Source organism: Podarcis tiliguerta (genome assembly GCF_965153285.1).
Source record: "Podarcis tiliguerta genome assembly, chromosome: 3".
Taxonomy (NCBI): Eukaryota; Metazoa; Chordata; class Lepidosauria; order Squamata; family Lacertidae; genus Podarcis; species Podarcis tiliguerta.
The window spans coordinates 71,261,084-71,286,482 of NC_139536.1; the positions used below are offsets into that span (position 1 = coordinate 71,261,084).

General features: G+C 42.1%; 1 protein-coding gene across 1 annotated transcript in view; it reads left to right on the top strand.

Moving 5' to 3' along the window:
• PREP (prolyl endopeptidase) overlaps positions 1-25,399 on the top strand; it is a 59,077-nt gene that overhangs the window by 13,980 nt on the left and 19,698 nt on the right. The window contains exons 7-10 of the mRNA XM_083435248.1: positions 5,827-5,932; positions 13,089-13,280; positions 17,869-18,066; positions 22,354-22,457. Coding sequence (XP_083291374.1) covers positions 5,827-5,932; positions 13,089-13,280; positions 17,869-18,066; positions 22,354-22,457 — 600 coding nt within the window. The remainder of the gene's footprint in view (positions 1-5,826; positions 5,933-13,088; positions 13,281-17,868; positions 18,067-22,353; positions 22,458-25,399) is intronic.

Sequence of the window (25,399 nt, forward strand, 5' to 3'; positions counted from 1 at the left end):
ATCTGCCCTGGAGGATGGGGGAATCCCTGGAACAGATTTGGGTGGGATGAGAAGGGAGGAAAGGGGGGAGATCCCATTGCACAAGTGGAAATATTTGCACTGGTACAGTGGTACCTTGGTAGTCGAACGGCTTTGCTCCCGAACAAATCGACTCCCAAACGCCACAATCCCAGAAGTGAATGTTCCAGTTTGCGAACATTTTTCGAAAGCCGGATGTCCAACTCAGCTTCCGCAGCTTCCAATTGAGTGCAGGAAGTTCCTGCAGCCAATCGGAAGCCAAGCTTTGCTTTTTGGATGGTTTCAGGAGTCGAACGGACTCCCAGAACGGATTAAGTTCAAGAACCAAGGTACCACCGTAAGTGTTACTCACCACTACTTTGAATACACCCCTAATGTCCATCAGTTTCAATGGGTCTACCAAGTATGACAAACCTTAGATGTCATGTCTAAGACAGGGTTGCCTAGTGATTAGTCTGTCAGATTAGTGCTGGGGAGACATAAGGAGGAATTCAGTGTTGTGCTCTTCTGATTGTTCCTTCAGCGCAAGCATGTCAGCTTGCCATGGGGAATGATCCCTGTCTCCTCTCTCTGTGTACTGTTCTGGGGGTTCTCCTGACAACCACAGAGCCAATTTTGGGGGAAGCCCTGTTGCACAAGCAGAAGTCCTGGTGCAGGGCTTCCACTGCCAGGGCTCATTCAGTGAATCCTGCGTCAAGGTTCACTTGGCTGTGACACTCACTGGGTGACGCTGGGCCAGTCGCTATAGCTTATCCTTGTTGTGAGGGTGCAAGGGAGGGAGCAGAAAGAGAGCAGTGTACACCTCATTAAGCTCCTTCGATGAAAGGTAGGATGTTAATGTGATAAGTAAATGAAATAAAAAAACCAGGCCCAACTCTCACCCTTCTTCCTTCAACATGGTGCTTCTACATTTCAGAGAAGGGACTATATTTCATTCCATTGGCAGCTATCCAAGGCACACACACCCCTTCCCAAGCCTCATCCTCTGCCCCTGTTCCAAAGCAAATGTTCTGTGTCGGTATTTGCATCAGTTCTAACTAAAACCAGAAATGTCATGGCCCTGTTTTCCCCCATACGCTATATCCAGAATTTAGAATGGAAGCAGAGGGAGCAAGTTTGTGGCAGCTCCCAGAAGAGGGCACTATAGAATGACGATTTGAAGCCATGTGTGTGGCATCTGAGTTAAGTGGGGAAAGCAGTGATGATTTTAAATGGACCTGTGCTGCACACGTTGTTAGAACCAAGTTCCCATGCTTGGGGTAATATAAGAAATGCCATCAAAAGTATCAAATTAGGAGATAGATAGATAGATAGATAGATAGATAGATAGATAGATAGATGATAGATAGATATTGCATTCCGCACTCCCTTCAAAAATAACAGGTGAACACAACAGCAGTATAGGTGGTGTGTTTCGCTTCAGAAGCATTTTAAAAGTTTCAGTTGCAAAACTCCTTTCACTTTCAGCTACAGGCACTTACCTGCAGCACAGCCTAGATGAGCTGACCTGAAGGATCACCTTTGTGCTTTTGCTCAAAACAAATACCAGTAATCCGAACACAAACTGCTGCAGTATCTCGATTGTAATGTGCTGTGGGATTTGCAGCGGTTGAAGTTTGGCACGAGCTGCTGTGAAGCACTGGAATCTTCACAAACATCCTGAGTCCTGGAGACTGAAAACAGGCAACAGGCTAGAGGAAGGGAGATTACCAAGGGCCCACTATTATTATTTAAATGTGTTTATTTGGAAGGGCCTTTTTGTCTGTCTCATGTTTGGAGGTATGTCTGACCTTTGGGGTAGGGATTATGAGAATCACTAGTTTTTGTTCTCTGAAGATCATTTTGTATTTCATGGTGCCCATGGCAGTTTTTTTAGATTTCTAACTGTGCCCCCGGGACCAAAAATGTAGAGGAATCCCTGTGATAATTACTGAGCAGGCAACTGTGCTCCCACATATTTTATGATAGGAAACAGCTCCCAGGTTAGAGCATGACTTCTTGGTAGTTCTGAATCCCAGGACCTATCTTAGAAATGTGGCCACAGGGCTTCCTGCCTAGCATAATTGGAACGGCTATTTTATAAAGGAACATGATCTTCCCAATTATGCTTTATGGAGAGTATAGCTCCCAATACAATACACCTGCTTCATTTGACTGCATTATGTGCTAATTATTGTTTTCCTCTTGGAAAACATGACAGCGTTTGAATAGGAACCAGCATTGCTACTGGGTTTAATGCATGGTTGAAGTGTTTGGTACCCTCCATATGTTTTTGGACTAAGACTCCCATCATCCCCAGCTAACTAGCATGGCCAGTGGCAGGAACAATGGGAGTTGTGGCCCATCAACATCTGGAGGGCCGTAGCTTCCCATTCCTGGTTTAATGGTTTTGATTAATTAAGATTATTACAAATACAGGAGTTGGCAAGAGTGGTGGCGGTGGCTGTGTACACCTGCAAGGAAGTAATTAAGGTACAGTGGTTAGAAAGTGCACACAGGTTTTGGGTATAGGGATTCAATCAGTTCTGCGTATAAGCAGCTGCAGCCTCTTGCAAAAAAGAAAGGTTTTTAATTGATTGGTTTCTCTTTTTCAAGAGCATTGGTTAAAAAACAAACCAGAAGACAAGGGAGTGTTGTATTATATCAGGGAGCTTCGTTCCAAGAGACAGTGGTTATGAATTCTAAAAACAAAATGGCTTGGCGCCGGGCTCCGGAGGGTCACGCAGAGCTGCGTGGACGCCGGGAGGGCAGGCAGCTCTGCACGACCCTCCGGAGGCCGGCACGGCTTGGCGCCAGGCTCTGGAGTGATGCGCCAAGCTGCGCGGACCCCGGGAGGGCAGACAGCTATGCGCAACCGTCTGGAGGCTCGAGCGGCTTTGGCGCCGGGCTCCGGAGGGATGCGCAGAGCTGCACGGAGCCCGGGAGGGCAGGCAGCTCTGTGCGACCCTCCGGAGGCCGGCGCGGCTTGGCGCCGGGCTCCGGAGCGATGCGCAGAGCTGCATGGAGCCCGGGAGGGCAGGCAGCTCTGTGCGACCCTCCGGAGGCCGGCGCGGCTTGGCGCCGGTCTCCGGAAGGTCGTGCAGAGCTGTGCGGACCCCAGGAGGGCAGGCAGCTCTGCGCGACCCTCCGGAGGCCGGTGCGGCTTGGCGCCAGGCTCCGGAGGGATGCGCAGAGCTGCACGGAGCCCGGGAGGGCAGGCAGCTCTGCGCGACCGTCCGGAGCCCGGCGCAGGTTGGCGCCGCGCTCCGGAGGGTTGCGAAGAGCTTCCTGAAGCCTGTATTCACCCCATAGGATGCACCCACATTTCCCCTTCATTTTTGGAGGGGAAAAGTGTGTCCTATAGGGCGAAAAATACGGTACATTTAATTTGGGACCTGAGTGACTCTGAAACCTGTGGACAGAATACTGCTTCAGCATAGCATGAAATGCAAATTGACAGGGGTGGCCATCCAGCCCCACAGAGACAAAAAAGCACATTGCTGGGCCAGCGGGCTGGCAGGTGAAGCAGGAAAGAAGGTATTCTGTCTCACATTGCACCCTCTCTCCCTCTCTCTCTCTCTCTCTCTCTCTCTCTCACACACACACACACACACACAGACATATATTTGTCTTTATTTTTCTCCAGTAAAATATCTGATGGTGTAGTTTTTGAATGCAGCTGTCAATAATGTTTTGCCTTAACACTCTTGAATTCCTTTGAGTTTTGAAATGCATTGATGTAAAGACAGCTGTAGCAATGAAGACAGACTTAATTGGCACCCTACCCGTAATGTGTGTTGGGAAATTAGATTAAGAATGTGTTCTGGGAATCGCATTGAGCAAACTATTATCAACTATTCACCAGTCCAGCGGGGAATGTTGAGAAGCTCATTAGATATGCTCAAAATTGCTGCTGTCAGGGGCTCTTGTTTGCCATCATGCAAAATAAAGTTTCAGAGATTGCTTTTGCTTTGATGGAGTAAAGGCAGTAAAGATTCTCAAGTTTGTAGTATATTGACATGAACTCAAAATGTTGGGTACTAGGCGGGGAAGGTGCAATGGCTGATAACTTCTTTGGCCTTCAAAAAGCTCCAGGCTTAATCCATGGCATCTTCAGGTAAGGATGGGAAAGAGCAGCTTTTATTCAGTGGAGATGATACTAAGGTATATGGACCAATGTGTGTCTTGATATAAAGCTTCTTTGAAAGATGGAACCCATGGAGGGAAGAGGTCTAAGGGTTTGAAAGAACTCTGTATTTTAATGCTGGAAATGGTTTTGTTTTATACGTGTAATCCCCCCCCCCCCCAAAAAAAAGCAATTAAAATTTTTATTTTTTAAAAAAAGATATAAAGCTTCTTTGGGACAGGATTCAACTAACAAGCCCCACCAATAATAGCCTGTGTAAGAACTTCCGGTGCAGTGGGACTAGGGCCCCATCTCCTCTCACCTCGCACCCACCTCAAATTGGTTCTGAGGGAGTCTGGAGAGGACAGGCGGAGCTATCTGCCTAGCACCAAGTTGAATTCCACCCTGGATGCAATAATAATAATAATACCCCACCCATCTGGCTGGGTTTGCCCAGCCACTCTGGGCGGCTTTCAACAGAACATTAAAAACAGAATAAAACTCCAAACATTAACAACTTCCCTAAACAGGGAAGGCTATCACTGAGCCACTTTTCCCTATGGCAGTTTGGGGTGGTACCCCACCAGTTGGGAACCCTAGCAGTCTGTGCTGGGTTCATAATAAGTTTGCTTTCAAAATTGTTCAGTGGGTTCTAGCCACTGGCTTTAATAGAACTGAAGTGTGTTTTTATTTATATGGTTTCTAAACTGCCGTTCATCAAGGAGATCTCATGGTGGTTCACACATCTCTACAGCTAAAAACTCAAAATAATGTAACAACATTAAAACATAAAATTAAGAACCAAATAAAGGGTATTTGGGTTTTTTTAAAAAAAAAAATCCAATCAATTGAACAAAGCAAAGAAAGATGCCAGGAATTGTCCTTGGGACCTTCTGTATGCAGAGCATGTTTCGACTCTTTGAGCTTCCCCCTACAAATACGTATGTGTAATACAAAACAGATATTCTATGCTTTTGTATTTTAATTGTGTAGAAATCCTGGGTATCAAAGCCACACACGCAACAATACTGACAAACACTACCAATAACAGCAGAGGGGAGGGGAAGGGGAAGAATTAGGACATGGCTTTAAAATATTTGCACCTGCTGATCATCTAAAAATTTGTATTTAAGTGTTGATATAATTAATTTAGGATGCTTTCTGTAGAGTGAATATATTTAATAAAGATCTGCCAGTATAATTTTTGACACTGTCTGCTGTCACTTTGCATTTAGCACAACAACATCAGCTTGGCATGACTTTCCATAATATAAGGGCTTCATAGATGAGAGGGATTTAAAATTAGTTTGGCTTTAATTTCAGGCGGTTTGTGCTTCTATCAAAATACACTGGGTTGCTGCTTTTCAGAATGCACCGTTGAGTCGAAACACTGAATTTGACATGTGCTTCACATTTTGTATGTGTCTGAGACGTGGAACGGATTTGAAGGACTAGGCGAATTTGTGGCCCTCTAGATGTTGACAGACTTGAGTTCCCATCGCCCCTTACAATTGGCCATGTTGGTAGCGTCTGAAAGATCACAGGCTCCAAACACATCTGTACAAAGCATATCAGTAGTCCTACATATGTTTGTAACTTTATAATTTGACACACCTGTTTTGCTTTTGGTTTGTAAATTGTTAGTAACTTTTTGGTTTGGTGTACGTCAATATTTATGTTTCATTCATTGTGATAAATTTTAGGTATCTGATGATGGGCAGTACGCTTTGCTGTCCATACGAGAAGGATGCGATCCAGTTAATAGGCTGTGGTACTGTAATCTACAGAAGGAATCAAATGGTATAACTGGTAAGAGGCTGCTTTCTTCATGTCAAAGTAAAATGACTCCTTTCCGAATACATTGCAAGTTTACATATAACAGTAAGTTACAAATATTGTACGAAGAATAAAAACATGGGTGTGTTCCTAGTGGCTGCTTGAGCTGCCCTGTTCTCCAGCCAGTATTTGTTAAACAGAGAAACCACACATTCTTTCCTTAGGCTTCATACAGGACTTGTCTTTAACAGTCACATTCTGGATTGCTACAAATTTTCCTTCTGTCGTTTTAGGATTATTCAAGCATACGAAGGGGTAGCTTGGTACATATTCCACCCTGTGTGACTCGGTCTGCACTGAAGGTTGGGCCCAAGTCAGGTAGCTGAGCTGAGGCCGTGGATGCACATGTATTACACCTGTGCTGAGCAACTGATAGTCAGTGCAATTGGCCAGCTGACCATGCTCATGGTCTCAGCAATAACATTTACAGCCCTGAACAATTTGGGACCAAGCTACTTGAAATACCTCCCCCCTGTATAGACTGTAAGACAGCATGGCCAATAGTCAGGGGTGACTGGAGCTGTAATCCAGCAACATTTGAATTCCCCACCCCTGCTACAGAATTTACCCCTTCTCTTAGAATGCTTGCATTTGAAGCAATAAACTGTTCTTGGGACTTGTAGATTTTTCTCTTTCCCCCTTTGCTTTCATCATATTATTTGCTTGCTGCAGAAGAAGCCTTTCTGAATTTGTCTATGCATGTATGTTCCATTTTCAAAATTGCATTTATGGCTGCCACTGTAGACTACTTCCCCTCCCCCCAATCTGAAGTTCCATCAAGGGACCCCAACGGTCATCTAGTCCAACCCCTGGCAGTACAGGAATAACAGCCAAAAAATCCTTGACAGGTGGCCATCCAACCTCTGTTTAAAATCCACCACCCTTGATCTCCTGCCCTCGATCTGTTCTGGGGCTTCCTCCAATCCTCTGGAGCAGTTTTTGTTTTGTATTGTTTTTTGAGGAGGCATGCACAAGAAGAGGGGAAGTTTCATTGTGCAAGCAGGAGTCCTTTCATGAATGGGACAACTTGGTTAGATACATCCCTTACTCCCTTTCTCATTTGTGCTGGCTGTATGCTGGACTGTTGGCCTCTTCTATTTATTGGACTCTGTTGAACCATGTGTGTATCAAAATTCAAATTTCCATCTGTTATTAAGTACCCTAAGAACATTCTAATTTCTGCTCAGTGAGTTTCTAATTGGAACTTGGTGTGGAGTGAAACAGGACAAGGAAATCGCAACATATGGGAGGGGGGACAGATTTATCTGATATGCTCAAATGAACAAAACAAGAGTTCTTTCGTTCTTCAGGGCTGTTTTCTTTCTTTTAATTACTTCGTTGTCTGATTTATTCCACAACTTGTAGACATACAGTTTAAAGTTGAAACAGAGAGTTGTTATCCAAGGCCAACTAAGCACATTGGAAAAAAGAAGAAATCATATATTATACGGATACTGTAGATATAATCAGTGAGAAGACTTTAACCAGTGAACTTAATTCAGAGCATACTTTCAGTGTAGACTTGAAAACATAGATAACTTGTTCAGTGTAAGACTAATACAAAAAAAACAACCATTGAGCCACTACTGTATACTTGCATCTTTTTGTATCATAATTTGATTTTATCCTAAGAACATTTCTAACCTTAGATAGAACTGCATGAGAAAAAATATGTGGGAGAAGGATGTAGAATATTATCCAAGTCATTTCCACAATCTGTCCCTTTTTTTCCAATGGGGATTTAAAACCCAATTCTAAAATAAGCTTTATTTATGTCATGCTGTGCACATGATAGCTAATTAAAAAATCAGTACCTCTCATACATTTAATTCATCACATTTACTCATCGTTTCTTTAGAGCAATCCCTTTATACATTTTCACGATTGCCAAAAGTTTTTGTGTGTGTGTCTGAGCACAACTGTAAGCAATGAGTAACTTCAACTTTGCTTTCTTTTCTTTAATGACTGTTCAGGTTGATATCAAGAACCACAGTTGGCTTCTGAACTTAAGAGTGAGACTGACAAATCCATTCATTTTCATACTAAATTTAGATCTTGCCTTTTCTCCAAGGAGCTCAAAGCAGCTTCCTAGTTCTCTTTCTGCCCCCCATTTATCCTCACAGCAACCCTGTGAAGTGGGTTATACTGAGAGTCGCCCAAAATCATCCAGTGAGTTTCATGATGGAGTGGGAATTTGAACCCTGGTCTTCCAGGTCCTAGTCCGACACTCTGGTTCTGCATTTAAAATGTGGAAGACTGGTGTGAGTGCAACTTGTACTTCTGTTTCCTTTGTTTATCTGTAAAATTTGGAATAGCTCTAAAGGAAGCTGAGGTCTTCTGGATGATGTTGGACTCCCATCATCCTTAACCATTAGCCATGAGAGCTAGAAGCTGAAGCCCAACAACCTGCTGGGGGGGGGTAAGGATAATAATAATAATAATAGTAATAATACCTTTATTGTCAATGTACAACCTGTGTACAATGAAATTAACCGAGTCTCCCTCTCCCCCAACACTCAGTCTCATTGCACTCTGTGTACTTGTCGCACAACACACCAACTCCGAAAGTCAGTTGCACTGTATTATTTTCCGTTCAGCAGCCTAACAGCCCAAGGATAGAAACTGTTTTTTAGCCTGTTGGTACAACTGATTCTATATCTCCTGCCTGAGGGTAGAACATTAAAGAGGTGCTGGCCGGGGTGTGAATCGTCCCTGAGAATTTTTCTCGCTCTCCTAAGGCAACAATCCCCTTGCGATGTCATCTAGCGGGCTCAGGGGACAGCACATGATATCATGTGTTGTGTTCACCACCCTCTGTAAAGACTTTCTGTCCGTGGCGGTCAAGCCATCGTACCACACTGTGATATGAGAGGACACTTTCTATTGTGGACCGGTAGAAGGAGGTAAATCAATTGTTGTTTAACATTGTTCTTTCACAAGACCCTGAGAAAATGGAATCTCTGTTGGGTCTTCCTAACCACCTGAGTTATATTGTTTTTCCAAGTGAGGTCTTCACTAAGGTAAACTCCCAGGAATTTAAAGGAAGAGACTGTCTCCACACAACCCCCCAATATACAACGGGGCTAATTCCCCTCTCTTCCTCCGATAACTTCTGTCTGCCCTAAAGTACTTCAGACTGTTAGCTTTTAAGTTGACTTCCAGTCAAATGTTTCTGGCCTTTGATGTGGCCAGAAAAGATGAAGTCAGCACCACTGGACTTTGGGTGAGAGTCAAGATGAATGTTCAGCATCTATTCTACCATTCTCCTACTAAGCCACAAGGAAGGAGGTGCTGCATCCCAGAGAATGCTGGTGCTTACACTGTACATTAAAGTGAAAACTTTACTAACTCTACCCAAACAATAGGCATAGCTGTTGTTTGTTAATTCAGACATACCAAGCCATGATTAGGCAAGCCATAGTTTGCACACCCACATTACACTACAGTTCCTTGCCTCCTTTTCTTTTTCAGTTTATCACACACTATGGTTTGTCAATTTGGACATCACACCAAGCCAAAGTAAAGCATAATTAATCATGGATTGGCATGATGGCTGAATTAGCCCAACACGATCCTGACCCAACAGAAATGCCTGTTGTTTTCTTAGTGTCATGCATTGTAATATTGCTGAGCATTGGCAGTACCAAAAAAAAACCCCACCCTACAGTGGTAGCAAGTATTGGCAATGGCATTTCTGACTCACATTGAAATAAAGGGCAAAAGTAAAAAGATTCCTTGTGTTAGTAATTACTGTTAATTTCTTTGGGTTTTTTTAAATATTTTAGCCAATTTTGCCCATATTTATAGAAAAGTCAATACTGCACAGTGTATATGTAGCTTGTGTAATTTCACTGTTGTGAGTAGATCTTTCTGCATACTGATGATCTCAAATCCTAAAAAGCCCACAGTAATTATTTTTTCACACAAAGAACCAACATAGACGTGATTTTCCCTTTGCCTAACCCATATTAAGAGTTTCTGATTACTGACAGGATCTCGCCACTCCCTATATATATTGATTGTATATAAGTCTTATATTCCAATGCTTGTTTTGTAACCGGATTTGTAATGGCTTTTAGTCAAATACAATAAATGATTGATTGATTGATTGATTGATTGATAGAAGTCTTATGTGAACTAGATTCAAATTAAAAGGAAGCAGATGTTAAAAGTTGGAAGATAGAGATGGGAATCTAATCAGTTTAATGTCTTGGTTACGATGCTTTCATTTGATCAATTAGCAAAGTGTTTGGGCATTCTCTAAACTGGATTAATAAGCATCTAAAATATACTCTGTGATTAGGTATTAGGTTTTTGTATATTTAACCATTGGAACATGCAAATATATCATCAGATGGTTACCACTGAGTTAATTAATTATACCCATAGACCCTTGACTTAACAGCATTGTTGAGTGCAAGGGTGTGAGTCTTCATAGTCTTTAAACTCTGCTGAAAACATACTATTTTCTGCCCATTTCCCTTATGAAGATTTTTTAATATATAATTTATTGCTATGAGTTAGGATGCTGCCTTATAACAAGTCAGGCCTTTGGCCCATCTAAGTCAGTATTGTCTGCACTGACTGGCAGCACCTTTCAGTCTGGGAGTCTTTGTGTCTGCCATGCCTCATCTGCTTTGCAAAGCTGTCTTGGCTCTTTTGCCTTTTAAATTGTTGGAAGGGAAGGGAAGGGAAGGGAAGGGTGTCCACCATTAAAGGCTCCAGGCAAGTGTGACATTTTATTAGTTCTGCCATAGAGGAGGCAGCTGTGTCTTGTCTGTTCACTGATCCTTGATGTGCCTGGGATCTGCGAAGTTGACTCATTCTGTCTGTGGTAGAAAATGGATTTGACTCCTGAGATTAGGCTGTGGGCTATTACCTTTTAACTCACTGTCTGCTAAAGCAGCGTGAAATTTAGTTGTAACCCCCCCACCCCCAAACAGCCGTCGTATCCTGGATGTTAAAACACCTAGCCAAAGGAGGAACAACCATCAGTCAAATTTCTTAACCCTGAATTGCAAAAGAGTGAAGTTTAACTCCGCATCTTGAAAATATGGGAAGTCTAAATCCGTGCCTTTCATGGGATGCCCTGGACCTGAAACGAAAGTGAATCTCCACCGTGATACTTCTGTAATGGCTGCTGCCATCTGGGTTGTTGTTTTTTGTCTGCTTCAGAAGGCTGCAGCTCAGTGTAGAGCAAAGCTGTTTCACAAGCACAGCAGCCCAGGTTCAGTCTCTGGGGTCACGGGCTAAGAAGAATCAAGTAGCATCTGCCCTTGAAGAGCTGATGCCAAGCAAAGTGCCCTGTACCCTGTGTCTGACTCAGAAGAAGGAAGCATCCGATGCTGCCGAACTTGTTTTTAACAGCATGTTCTCTTTCTTACTGGCCTGAGAAGAAGAGGTGTAAATCTTCCCCACTCTCCTCTCTGCAGTGTGTTCTGTTCAGCTTTCTTCATTCATCCTCTGTGTTATCTGCCTTTCATTGCAGGCTTCTGGCAGTAGCTCAGTGCCAGAGTACAGACTGCTAGACAATCTGCAGCATCTTTTCAAACACCTTCTCACTCTGCATGATGTGTGACCCATCACACACACACACACACACACACACACACACACTTGCATTCCTTCCAGTGACAGATTCTGCTGCAGGAATTCTTTTCAACACACCAGCCTCTTTGTTTTATGTCTTCTGTAGGGAGATACAGTACCTTGGCAACTTTCTGTGTTAAACTACCCAGGGAACAATTTTTGCTATCAGGCAGAGCCATCTGTCTGGTTAACTTTTCTGAGGAGCTGAGCCCCGTGTGCTCACTCACTCTCCTCGCCCTCCAGCTTCCTGTTGCTCCTTTTGCTTAGCAGTGGCATGGCTGTGAAAGGCCTGCAGAAGGAGAAAGCGTGTCCTGTGTGGGGTACGTTGGGACATCTGAAAATTCCTTATATAGCTTTTGAAAACCTTTTCATCTGAGAACTGAGAACTATCTTAACAGCTGTGTGAGGCATCACCCACTGGTGATGGTGGTGGGGGGGTGTACAGCTATTCAAAAAGTGCCGCCTCTGTTTCACAGGCCAATCCTTGGTTTACAAAAGTAGGGCAACAACTTCGGTCAAGTTCTCTGATGAATAAAATCTTTGGTCCCTGGAGGGGACTTAACCTTCAGTGAGCAGTGGTTGACTCCTATGATTCAGTATACTTGATTTTTGTTTGGGAACCTGTCTTGCAGGCGAGTTCCCAACTATAGTCAGCTGTATTCAGAGGCAACAGCAGATAGTGGTTTGGCACTAAGTGGAAACAGAAGCTTCTGATCTCTCCTGTTTGGGGACAAGTAAGAGGTAGCACACAAGCCCAAGGCTAGTTGCTACTCGTGTCAACATGGTTTGACAGATTGTCTGAACGCGGCTCTCTCTCCATTCCAAGCAGCGTTAGGCAACAAAGCTCTTTTGCTGTCATGCACAGTATGATAAGATTTCAGAAATGCTGATAGACAGAATAAGATTAATTATTACTTCAGCATATTTGCATGTGTCAGGACTAATTAGTATGTTCCTTTTTATTAAGTTGCAAAGGAGTGCAAAGAGATGTTGAGTTATACTTGACATTTCTGTGCCATACATGATTATGGACACATATGCTTCTGAAAAGGAACACAATTATTGTTTCTGGAGCAAAAGAGCATTAACATAATTAATTTATATAACATAATTCTAATCCTTGTAAGGTTTTCCGTATCGTCCTGTTGCTGTCAAAATAACATTTTACTTTGCTACTTTTTCAATTGCCCTGGACTCTTGTGAGGAAAGGTGGGGATAGATGATGATGATGACTGAGGATTTTGCAAGACATCAGGTCTGGATGTGTGATTGAATGTGTGGTTAAATATTAGAATGAACAGGACATCCATAATGCAAGTCCTCCTTTCTTTAGACCCAACAAGCTATGATGCTTGCAGGAAAAAGAATCTTGTGGGGTCAGAAGAACACTGAGGGATAGTCAACCAAGTTACTCATGGTCATTAACTTAATGCCCACTCCGAGTTAAAGTTAGTTGAATGCAGCCCATTGCTGTTAAATACCCTCATCACGTATACTTGGTTTTACAGTTGTAAGTGCTTTCCTTTTTCTCTTAATGTAGGTCTTCTGCACTGGGTGAAACTGATAGACAACTTTGATGGAGAATATGAATATGTCACCAATGAGGGAACTGTGTTCACCTTCAAGACAAACCGTCATGCTCCAAATTATCGACTAATTAACATTGATTTTAGTGACCCTGAGGAATCCAAGTGGAAAGTGCTGGTTCCTGAACACGGAAGAGACGTTCTGGGTAAGAATATTAAGTTACAAAGGAGAGACGCCACTACTATTTTTTGTAATAACCCAGAAGGACTTTCACCTTGAACCAACAATCTCTTAAGTTTAAGAAATGTTGTGAGATGGAATTGCAGGTTGTCTTTTAACAGCAGTTCTTCAACCATGGCATATGAACCACAAACAAGTAGCGCACAGTGAAACTGAATAGTTGTTTTAAGTTGTATCTGACTAAGTAATACTCAGGGTAGGCCCATGGAAATCAGTGTGCTCAGAGTATGGCTTATCTGGATGGTGCAAAGAATGGGCAGTGGCGAGGCTGAAGTGATCTGGGTGCACCAAGAGAGCCAGTCCTGTGTGCCTTCATAATCCCATCCAGGTAAGCAGCAGCAATGCTGGTGTTGGGAAGGTGTCCTTACAGCACCACACAACCAGCTAATTCTCTTTTAGGCACTGTGGGGGGAAATCTTCTCCCACCCAATTGCTAGATTCCTGTATACCAGAACTGCAGAAATTATAATACTCAAATTGTGTGAGAGCGCTTTATTCCTAAAGAGCAACTTGTCCTGATGCTAACAGGCCAAGCTGCCGTTGTGTCACATTGCTTTAGTCTCTTCCCAGATTTGCCTTGGAAAGAAATAATTATATCAGAAGGCAGTTAATAATTTATCACTCTGAAGGCTTTGCAGTCAAGTTAATTTTTGATTTTACCTGATAAAGATGACATATTAATGAAGTGCCTTCTGCAAAAACAAGATGTGTAAGAATTCAAAGGTTAAACGGTTACTTAGCATGAAGTGATTCATTGCCGTGGCTTAATCAGCACTTGACACCACTGCTCTCAAATTCTAGATAGCACAATGGTTGTAAACATTCCTCTTTAGCCCTTTTCTATGTTTATTTAAGCACAGAGACTAAGGCTTCTTTTTCTGGTTTAGCACTTTTAGGAGACATCTGAAGGTTTAGGGAAGCTTTTAATGTTTAATAGGTTATTGTATTTTAATATTCTGTTGGAAGCCGCCCAGAGTGGCTGGGGAAACCCAGCCAGAAGGGAGAATAATAATAATAATAATAATAATAATAATAATAATAATAATAATAATAATGAAAAACATGAAAACTACTCCCGTGCCACTATTTGGAAGTGCCTTGGGTGTTTTATATTGTGAAACCTTTCCCACATCTCATGCAAAATAAATGCAAAGTACATACAAATGGAAGGCCTACTGATCTGCAATCCAATCCCAAACGTGTACTCAGAAACAGAGCCAACTGATGGCAGACGTAGGCCCCTAACCAAGCCAAAGTTAGTAGTGGCCAAATCCCATTTAAAACAGTGGAACTGATGTCTTCCATTAGTAGTTGTAGCTGTGTAGCTCAAACAAATCCACAGTATCCATTGTTGGGACTTACTCATTAGTATGTTTAGGAATGAAGTTTTGGTCTTTGCTAAAAATGGGTTTTAAGACTGATTCACACTAAGATGTTTTGCTCCCTACTGGATCAGTCTTTGGTATGCTCACATGGGCACACACTGCAGCTACAGCCAGCAACATCAGTTCATAGAAAGTGGCTGTAAGCCACGTCAGGCCATTTCTCCCATCTGTCCCAGTATTGTCCACTCTGTCTCTCCATGATCTCCAGGAGAGGTCTTTCCCCTCTCCTGCTCCCTGACCATTTAAGCTAGGAGTGCGAGGAATTGGAACGTCCTTCATGTAAGCCAAATGCTTTGCCACTGATCCATATAGTCTTTGCACTAATCATGGAGGGCACTTCTCCAGCTCTTTTCATTGTGGGGAGTTCTGCTGACTACAGCAGTGACTGCCTGGCTGACACAAGATATTGTCCTCATACCTGAGGATTTGGGGAAGTGTTTACACGTAAAGGATACGCCTTCTGTGAACCAGCCCTTGGTGAGTTTTCTATTAAGTGTCCATTGCCATGTTCCAATGGGGCAGGTATACCGTCAGTCTTGTAGTGGTCTTGATTCCTTTAACAGCCACTTGAGAAATCTAGCTTTGCATCACCATCTCCTGTTTTCTGTAGGCTGGGCTACAGAACACAGAAGTATCAACACAGAAGTATTACCTCCCCAATCCTCCTCCCCCCCCAAAAAAATAGTATTGCTTAGATAACAATACACTGTTGTTATGCTTTGCAGTAGCTACTGCTGCTGAACAGCATAATGTTTAGGCAAATACTGCTCTCATTGATGAAAGTGTAGAAATGGCAAAAAGATATCCCAGTTTTCTCTTTCAGCTGACACATTGTTATTTTTTTCCTACCCCAAAACACAAAACAAGAGTTGGGTTATAAGGAGAGGTTTCACACAGAGTTGAGATAAATTTAGAATGCAATTCTGTGAATTGAGAAGCGGGGGGAACCATAGATTTTGAAAGGCAGCTCCAGGATATCTAAAATTCATGAAGGTCAGAATATTAGTTCCTTTTAGAGAGCTTTTTTAAAAAAATATGATTGGCATTATTTTCAGATATTTTTCAACCTTGCTTTTTTATCTAAACACCTTAATACTAACAGAAGCTGTTAGAGAAGGTTCTGCCTGAATAGGCAGTGTTTTCTTGTTCGGCAGCATAATTTTTATTTGCGAGTCGCTTTTATCAATACAATTTGTGGCTAGAGATTAAAGCACATATTTTTGGCAGGTGTATCTGTATCCTTCCACTTGCCATTCAGGATTTCCATGCCCATGAAACTGGAACTCTCTGAAAATGAAGAGTCCCTGAATTCAGACAACCCCTTGTTCTTGTACTGCATCCTGTGCCAAGCCAACTTAGTTATTTGTCTGTCTCCCTGCGATAAATAAAATTGCCTTTAGGCAGGTTCTCCTGCTGTAAGTAAGGAGAGATATGGGCACAGTCGCTGCAGTGATGTCCTGTGTTTAGAGCTTACAGTACTATAAAAAGAAGCAATTATTTCCTTTCCTTTCTCCCCCATTTTGTCATTATAAAACAACCTGTGTTTTTGTTTTGTAATTCTTTTTTCTTTTTCTTTTGGTTGGTCTGGTGGGCAAAGAACGCTAGTTGAATTAAGCCAGAAATTACTGCAAAATGTTTTGTATGATAAGTTATTTATGGAATTGGTTGAAAAGAAAATGGGATAACTTGCTTCAGCAGTAGCAGTCTTTGAGTAAATAAGATGTGGTTATGTTTTTCGGTGGTCTCTGTCTGTCTCCCTTCAATCTAACATTCTTAAATTAATAATCTGATTTAGCTGCCTACAGAGTCTTGATGTTGAATGGATAGTATATAAATTTAAAAAGAATTAAGGTTGTTAAGGTTCACTGGAGAATTAATGCTACCAAATCCTGAAGGGATCAGATTTGGGCTGTGACAGTGTGTGCTTCCTGTCTGAGAGATGTGGTGCCCTCACTATCCATAGCCATGGTTAGCCATGTGAAGTGCACTGACGTTAACATTGCTTAATGTCAATAAATCCTCTTTAAGAGTGAACCCTGGTTAGTGTAAATCCCTATTGATGTAAGAGGCCAGCTGTGGTTAAGGGTTGTGGGGAAAATATTTTGACTTACCTTGTACTCCTTCACTCTCTGCCATGAGTAAGGGGTGCACCAAGAGTGCTAGGTATGTGTTATGTAATCCCTCTGTGATATCAGTAATGCAGATCACAATGCATCTTTGCTTCAGTTGTTTTATGAGAGAACAGATGTAGGCTCTTTCTACATGCTGAGTATTCCCACAAGTTGTTAACTTTGCCGGACCCAGATGGGTTATCTGAAAGTTTCATTAATAACAATGTAGAATACATACAGACAGTCTGCCATATGCTTGCTTACAAGCCAACATTTCATGTTCTTGCTTACGGTACGTAAAACAACTATATTTACGGGTCTGGAAAGCTTTCAGAATCTAATTGAACGTGTGTTGTTGCTTAGGGCCAAGCTACATGCTACACTTAATGCACAGGAGACAGCTTTCTCTTTTTCTTCTTAAATACAGGCATGCTCCCCCCACCCCCACAGTTACCAGGATCATGATGCGCAAGGAAGGGGAGCTTATTCCTTCCTTCCTCAGCTACAGCCCCTCCCCAGTGTAGCTACAAAGCTTTGGCACCTGCTGGAACCTTTGCTCTAAAGTCACAGCCAGACCCTACATTAAAGCACATTTATACTACTACAACTATCATAGCTTGCCCCAGAAGAATTCTGGGATCTGTAGTTCACCTTTAACAGAGCTACAGTTCACAGCACCCTTAACAACAATTCCCACCGTCCCCAGGATTCTTTGGATGGAAGCAGCAGAGTGTTTTCAATGTAAGGTTTGGGTGTGACCTAAGCATCAGAAATGTGCAGGGGTTTTTGGGGGGGGGGCTGGGGAATCATGGCTTTGGGGGGGGCTTAAACCCCTCCCCCTGCATTGTGATGCTGTTCAGTTCGGTCCTTAATCTGTAATCAGATTAAAACAAATGATCTTGTGCATGAGGTTTAAAGTGTTTGGTCCTTGGATTTAAGAGCTAAGGAAATCTATATAACTGTTGTGCATTTTTAAACAAAGTGACTTTAGGTGTGTTCTGTTTTGGTGATGTTTACTGCTTATTCTGAAATGGACTCTTTCCCTTCCTGTGGACAGAATGGGCAGCTTGTGTTAGATCCAACTTCCTAGTCTTGTGTTACCTCCATGATGTGAAGAACGTCCTGCAGCTTCATGACCTTACAACTGGAGCTCATCTCAAGACACTCCCACTGGACGTTGGCAGCATTGTGGGATATAGTGGCCAAAAGAAAGACAGTGAAATATTTTATCAGTTTACTTCCTTCTTATCACCTGGTAAGTCTGTTTTGCCTTTGCATTATGTTCTGGGCAGCTTCACACATGACACTTCCCATACACAAATGTTAGTCAAGTCTAGGGAAATTCTTTTTGCAAGAACCTATTTCACAAGTCTCTTATTTTGGAACAACTTGTTTCACATGCTTGGTGGAGCATGGCAGCAGGTTGTCACTGTGTACATGCAGAGTATGGAGTGTTTGCAATACCCAAAGATCTTGCAGAATTGAATCATGTCTGTGTGGTAAATAACCCTGCTTTTTACTGAATGATATATTGAGATATATATATATACTGAATGATATGTTGAAAGGACCTGTACTTAAGTGGTGCTCTCATTCAGCCTATTGTGCAGATTAAATCAATCCCATATTCAACTGTAAGATTCTTATTCGACCATATGGAAATCTGGCTTTTGAAAAATAACAATTTTGACAATAGAACGATAACAATGGAAACAGTTTGTGTGCCTCTTGAGTGTTGCATCAGGGATGACTGTCTATAAAGTCTAAACCACCAATGATTTGTGCTCGGTGTTTATTGGGGACCAGTTACCATCTTCATAAACAGTTTGCCAATTAGTGCCTTGTGCAATCTTTATTTTTCATAGCTTTCTGAAAAGCTTTATTCATGGTGATTAGTTAATGCTTCTTTTTAAATCCTGTAATTAGTTTACCATATTAATTTTCAATATAGAGAAAAGCAAAAGGTAGTGAGGGAACTTAACTGATTCTAAAACCTGCTTATTTACATTTTGTGAAGAAGGAGGTATTTTGATGTAAGGAAGTGATGTGGTCATTGGACTTGTTGATAAAGTCAGTCAAATGATAAGATGAAGTTTTGATTTTTAGACAATACTGTTTCTTCCTGTGGGTGGGATATTCCAAGTTCAAATGGCTCCCTGGCTAAAAAATACAAGCCTCTCTGCACATAGCATGCCATGGAGAAGGGTTCAATATTTCCTCCTGCTGTTATACTTTCTGTATGCAGAGAGACCTTTGTGTGTGCATGTAGAACAATTTAAACAAGCAGTTTCCCACCATTCAGACGAGCAGCTCGAAGGAGTACATTTCAGATAAGGTTGTATAACACCACACTGCTCACTATATAAATGGTTGTCCATTTGTAAAGAATTAAGTGGCTGACTCCAAACAGCTCTGAGGGCAGTTATTGTGAAACTACTGCCTATACAAAAGATGCTACATAAATGGATAAAGGGGCTCTTTCTCCAGTATTCACTTCATAGGTAGCCATAATACCTTGCACTAGGCTTTTGTAAACAATCGTGGCAGTGGCCACATTAATAAGCTGGAAGATGTTGACATAAGAAAAGACCCAGTGACCCATCTAGTCCAGCATGCAGTCTGTTCCCATGTGGCTTTATCAGCATAGATTTTAAAGGACCATGGCTTTTTAGCAAGAAAGCTTACTTTGTGTTTTCAAAGCCCAGTAGTAGGATCAGTGCATTGACTTTGTTCTTTTAACACTGTAATTTACAGATTAGTTCTTGTGTCAAGGACATCTGAGCAGACAAGCTTGAAAATTGCATTCTTCTTCAGTCTCCTGAATTGGTTGGACAACAAATTTGTTTCCTCTTGATAGCCTCAAGTTGTGGTTCCATTTCTGGTCTCCTTCAGATAGGGGGTGGGAAGGAAAAGAGAGGAAAGAAGTCAGGAAGCTGCTCTTAGCTGACTGCAGTTGTGCCAGCAACATTTAAACATCTTCTTTCTTGCACTCAGTGTCTGCTTTGCACTTCTTGTAGCCGTGTGTTTCAACACTTGCAGAAGTGTTACGGTGTCTTCTGTTGTTTTATAGAATGATGGCTTGTGCTGCCAACGTTGTATTTTTGAACATTTGTCAGTAAACTGCTTTGAACGTTTGCAGAGCCGGGGCTCTGACATTCTGGTTCCAGCCTGGTGTCTTGCAAGATGCTGACTACCAGCAGCTCTTGTTAACTGTGAATACCTCTTGTTCCTTATCACCCCTTGATACTCAGCCCTCCCCCCCCCTCAAGAAAGCCAGACAGACGCTAGCAAAATCCTCAGAGTTAAGGAAGCATCATAAAATCAAAATACATCAACACACAAATGAGGCTGTGTGAAAATCACTGCAGCAGTGAGAAATGTAACTGCAAGAAAGGAACTGTATTAGCAACAAGATATTAGTTGAAAGCCAGTTTTCCTTAATTATGGTCTTTTAGACAAAGGTGGGTGCCCATTTCAGGGTCTAGGGCCACATTCCCTTGGGAGAAAGTGGTTGGGGTCTACCCTGGGATCATACCTTGCAGCACACCCTATAAAGAAAGTAAAAAGTAGGTTATATTGTGATGTTAAAGGGGGAAAGGTGCAGGGGGAGGTGGATATGTGATCTAGGACTTAACAACACAACTGATTGCACATAATAATTCATTATTGGCTGTCTATCTTTCCCAACTATCAGCACTCCCATTCTTTCCTCTCCAAGATGGAAACTGAAACAGCCATTGAGTATTCTGCACCTAGTAATGTCCTAAGTTAGTTGTTCTCTTGTTTCCCACTTTCTGTGACCCTTCCCTCCTCAACTGTATGAGAATGGAAGTATTTTTTTATGCCACCCATCCATCATGTTTCCAGGGCAGTTTGCGAAGCTACAGACTGGAGAAGCTAGATGAAGTAGGTCTGGGGTGGATGGCATATTGCTTGTGGGGATACCCTCCTCAGGCCCCTCAGGAAATGTGGGTTAGGAATCTAAATTCATTTATTTATTTTTATTTACCCCCCTTTATATTCCAAGGATCTCAAGGTAGTGTACATGGTTCTCTTCCTCCCCATTTCATCCTCACAACAATCCTGTGAGGTAGCTTAGACTAAGAGATAGTGACTGGCCCCAAACCACCCAGTGAGCTTCATGGCTGAGCGGGGATTCAAACCTGGTCTCTCAGACCACAGTCCAACACTCTAACCATTGTAAGTGGTAGAACGCCCTTGTTGAAATGGTTAGTTTACTCTTCATTTGTTTGTGATTTAAGGAAGGGCCATTAATAAGGAAAGCAATTACAAAGTTGGCCTTACTTTAAAAGAGTATTTTTTATCATTCTTTCTTCATGTAAAGCTCGCTTTATGCAGACAAGTATTAAGTACATTCGACTGTGAGAGCCTTGTGAGCAAATGGAATTTATTTCAAGGAGAAATGTCCATGTACAGCAAGTTTAGAAATTACTAAAAAAGGAAGAATAGGAGCCCAGGATTACATTTGCAGTGCATAATCCCCCCCCCCCCAAAGTATGCAAAAACGTAGCAAGGCATTTTTGATCCCTAACAATCTGTGTCTTTGCTGGATCCCCGTACATTGCTTTGAACTTACTGTTAAACTTTGGCAATTGAAAAGCCTGCTGAATCGGAGCTGACTGTGTGTCAGACACTATTTTGATGAGCAGTTCTGTCATATGTGTAGCACAATATACTCTGCCCAGTTTTGTGTTCAGAACAAAATAAAAATAAAAAGGCAGCTTATTCACTATGTGACATATCACTGTTTGGGCAATTAAACACAAAGAGTAGATACCAGCTGTGTTCACAGACCACATAAACCATAGCTAATGCTTCACTATGTTGTAGGAAATAGGAAAATCTTGACTTAGTTTGGAGGGCTGAGCAGGGAAAGATCAGTCATCTGAGAATTCTACAGCAAGATGAAAGGTCACAACTGAGTGTACATTTAATGGCATATCAGGAAATTTCAAAGGTGTGCTGTACTCACTTTTTGCAGGGTATGTCATTAAAAACATAGCATCCCATTTCAAAGCCTTTCGTTATATGAGGCCAAGGAAGATTAAAGGTGATATTACTTGATGGTGAGGATACAAAGTGTTGATTCCTAAGTGCATCTTATGCAAAAGCCAGAACGCCTTGGGGCTTTCTAGAGGGGAGACGAGTGTTTCAACTACCATTTAATTATAAAGAAAGAAAGGAAAATTTGAGCTACTTTTTGAAATGCAAGATTTCTAGCAGAATTCATCAACTAGGTCCACGGGGAAAGACTTTGCCTCAGCTAAAAAGTTAAGCCTTGATAAATTATTATTCAATTGTATTTTCAAAGCTTCATATGTGTGTGTGTGTGCGCGCGCGTGTGCATGCGTGCGTGCACACACGTGCACACAAACACACACACGTGAGTATTGTAGGGTGATGCTTGATTGCTTATACAGCCTGTTCGTTGGTATACCAATAATGGCTACAGACTCTTGTGAATTCTGTTCATTGAAGAGGCACTAAATCAGTGAGTGACCAACTTGAATCACGTTTTCAGGTATTATCTACCACTGTGATCTGACCAAAGAAGAACTGGAGCCAAGAGTTTTCCGAGAGGTCACAGTGAAAGGATTTGATCCTTCAGCTTACCAAACAGTTCAGGTGAGTAAAGAGCAGTGATCCTTTCTTACAGATTCTAATCAACTGCTGTAAAAGGCTGACAAGAGTTGCTGTTGGTTACAATTGATTTGAATTTACCTTTTGGTCGATTTTGCACCCTTACAAGTATAGTTACAGGATGGAGCCCATTAATTGACAGGACATTTTGATCTCATGCTGATGGTGACAGTACCCTGTGAAAATGAATGTGCCACCTGGGCAGACACCCTAAAGTCCATACTTTGTGATTCTGTGGTGTTAATAACAGTAGCTGGTGTTTGCTATGAGTCATGCTTTACTATCCTAAGAGTTTAATCTCAAGTGTCCCTAGCCAATTATAGTGACTTAAAAGGGAATCTGGTGAGACTCCTTGAGAACAGGTACTGAATTTGAAGCATTTACTTGGAATTTCAACAGTGCCAGAGGGACCCTGAGCCTGCTTTCTGTTTCCACCTTCCCCAGCAGCTTGGACTGCTCCTTCCTTCTGTTCACTTCCTGACACAGGGCAGTATCCAACTGAACAGTTAGGCTGCTGCAGCAGCTTTTAAGCTGTGCAGTGTAACTTCCTCACTCTTCCTGTGACACCCCTAAATCTGCTCTAGGAGCTTCCCCAACTCTCTGGAGTAGATGGGGCAGAGACATAACGCCTGCAGGGAGAGAAGGAGGTCAGGAAGTTACATGGTGTAGCTGAAAAGTCATTGTGCTAGCGTAACAGTATGGGTACCATCCCCTCTTTTTTCGGTTATTAACGTCCTTCTGTTGCCCTCCACCTGAAATTCTCACTACCCCCCTCCCCAATTGGAGTCAATTGCCCACCCAGGGAAATTAGGCTGCCCATCTTTCTCTGCGCCCCACAGTTCCTTCTTCAGCTCTTAGGAGAAGGCTTACTGGCTGAATCCTTGCAGAGGTGAAATTATGTTAGAATGAGAATCCATAGCAACATTTTCATGCAAGTTCCACTTGTCAGTGGCTCTCAGCCATGATGGCTGAAAAGAACCTTCATGATGCCACACGCCATTGACTGCTCTTTGCTGGAGGGGAGAAAGGAGACAGTGGGAAGAGGGCCTTGCCTCCATGTCTATTTGTGAGCTTGTCTGGAAGCACCTGGTTGGGTACTGTGAGAATGGGGTGCTGGACTAGGTCAGGGACGGAGAGACTGCAGCCACCCATCTTATGATTCCACTGCAGACAGATGGGCAAGAGAGATTATCAAAGGTGCCACCATTGTTCCTTAATACAAGCATACTGTGTACATGCACATTTGTGACCCATCTTGTGTTTTTGTAAAAAGGACATCGGTGTGTAACCTTAATAAGTATACAGTGTTCCTACATTCAGTGAGATGACAGTAATTGAATTCAAATACCCGTGTAATTAAAGTGTTTCAGTGGGAGGAAAAGCTAATGGGAATTTTAGGTGGAAAATGTTTGTAGAATCTAAAATCATTTCTGTACTTGCCTCAAGTTCCAGTGTTAAAACTACGCAAACGTTTGAAGAATTCAACATCAGTTCTTTGAGATTTGTTTTTAAAAAGGAACCAATAGTTCTGTCTTTTTGACTGAAGCTTTAAAGTCATCACTGATGTGCAATGTCAACATTTTTATGGCTAGGCTGTTTTCAGTACATTAAACGAGGTATCTCTAATAGGACTAACAATATACTCATGTTGCTAGAACACACAGTATTATTGAGACATAGTATTTCTGATAAGCACAATTAAGCCCATCATTGCTAGCATGGCATATATTAGTAAAGATTAAAAGATGTACTGTGATTCTGTTTGATGTTGATGTCTGTTATTTGAACGCTCAGAAAATCTTTGAATATGTGTATGCGTGTACAGAATTGGCATCACTCTTCCATAAAGCACTGAGAGTAGATTAAACACAAATGTATAATTTGAACAAATTATTCTCAAATACGATTGGATTTTGTGGCTGGGTGGTGGTTGGTTGGTTGGTTGTTGATGTTTTTATTCTTTCATCTGGGTAGATAGAAGAAAGCAACTGAGACAGCTGTTTGGCTTTACCTGCTGTGGCAGCGATGGGGAGCTAGATATAAACAGTGGAGCATCCCCAGTAAACCAGATTCGACTGTTGGGTGTGTCCGTCCACCTGTCAAATCACTTTATGTCACAAATCCAACCAACATTCAAAGCACCGACAATGAACTGATATTTGGGTCTTGAAATGCCCAAAATCACTTTGCAAGATCCAAGTTAGCTGACGGTTTGGCCTCACTTTGCAAGGGGCTATTCTGATCATTGGGTCCTGCAAAGTGTTTTGCAGAAGATTTTGCATGCATTGCCAGTTGTGGGGGGACGGGGACGGGGGCGGTTTGTGTTGTTTTTTGAGCAACAAACCATGAACCTGAGTTCAGCTGTAATGCTAAGCCAAACCATGTTCTCCTTTTAACTACTGTTAAGCTTAAATGTGGCTTAAAGAGACAAGCCAGCCAGGCCTTTGAATACTAGTCCCCTACTCCCCATTATTAACACTGTTTTCCTCCTTAAGTTTATGTAGGGACAGAGACAAGTTCGCGCAGTTCTGTTTAATTGAGCTTTCCTGTTTGGGTATTGTAAATCATTCATACGTTTCTTTAGGTAAAAGCTATGCATTTTCAGCCCTTGTGATGAGCCCTGTGCTCATCATATTTATACCCTAGAGTGATATTTCATCATAGATTACACCTCCAGCTGTTCCAGTTCAGAATTCAGTACATTTATTTTGGCAGGCCAAGATTACAGGTGCTGAAACGGTGTGGTTGAGACCAGTTCAATTGCTCTTAATGCCAGTTAAACAGATACAAAATGATAGGCTCCAGGAATTGTCTGGGCAGTTGTGAACTTCTATTTAAAGGAAAGTTGCATGACAGTGTATTCTAAGGAATAGCATAGATTAAGGGCCATATTGTGAAAATATAAGAATACCAGAGACCTGCTAGAT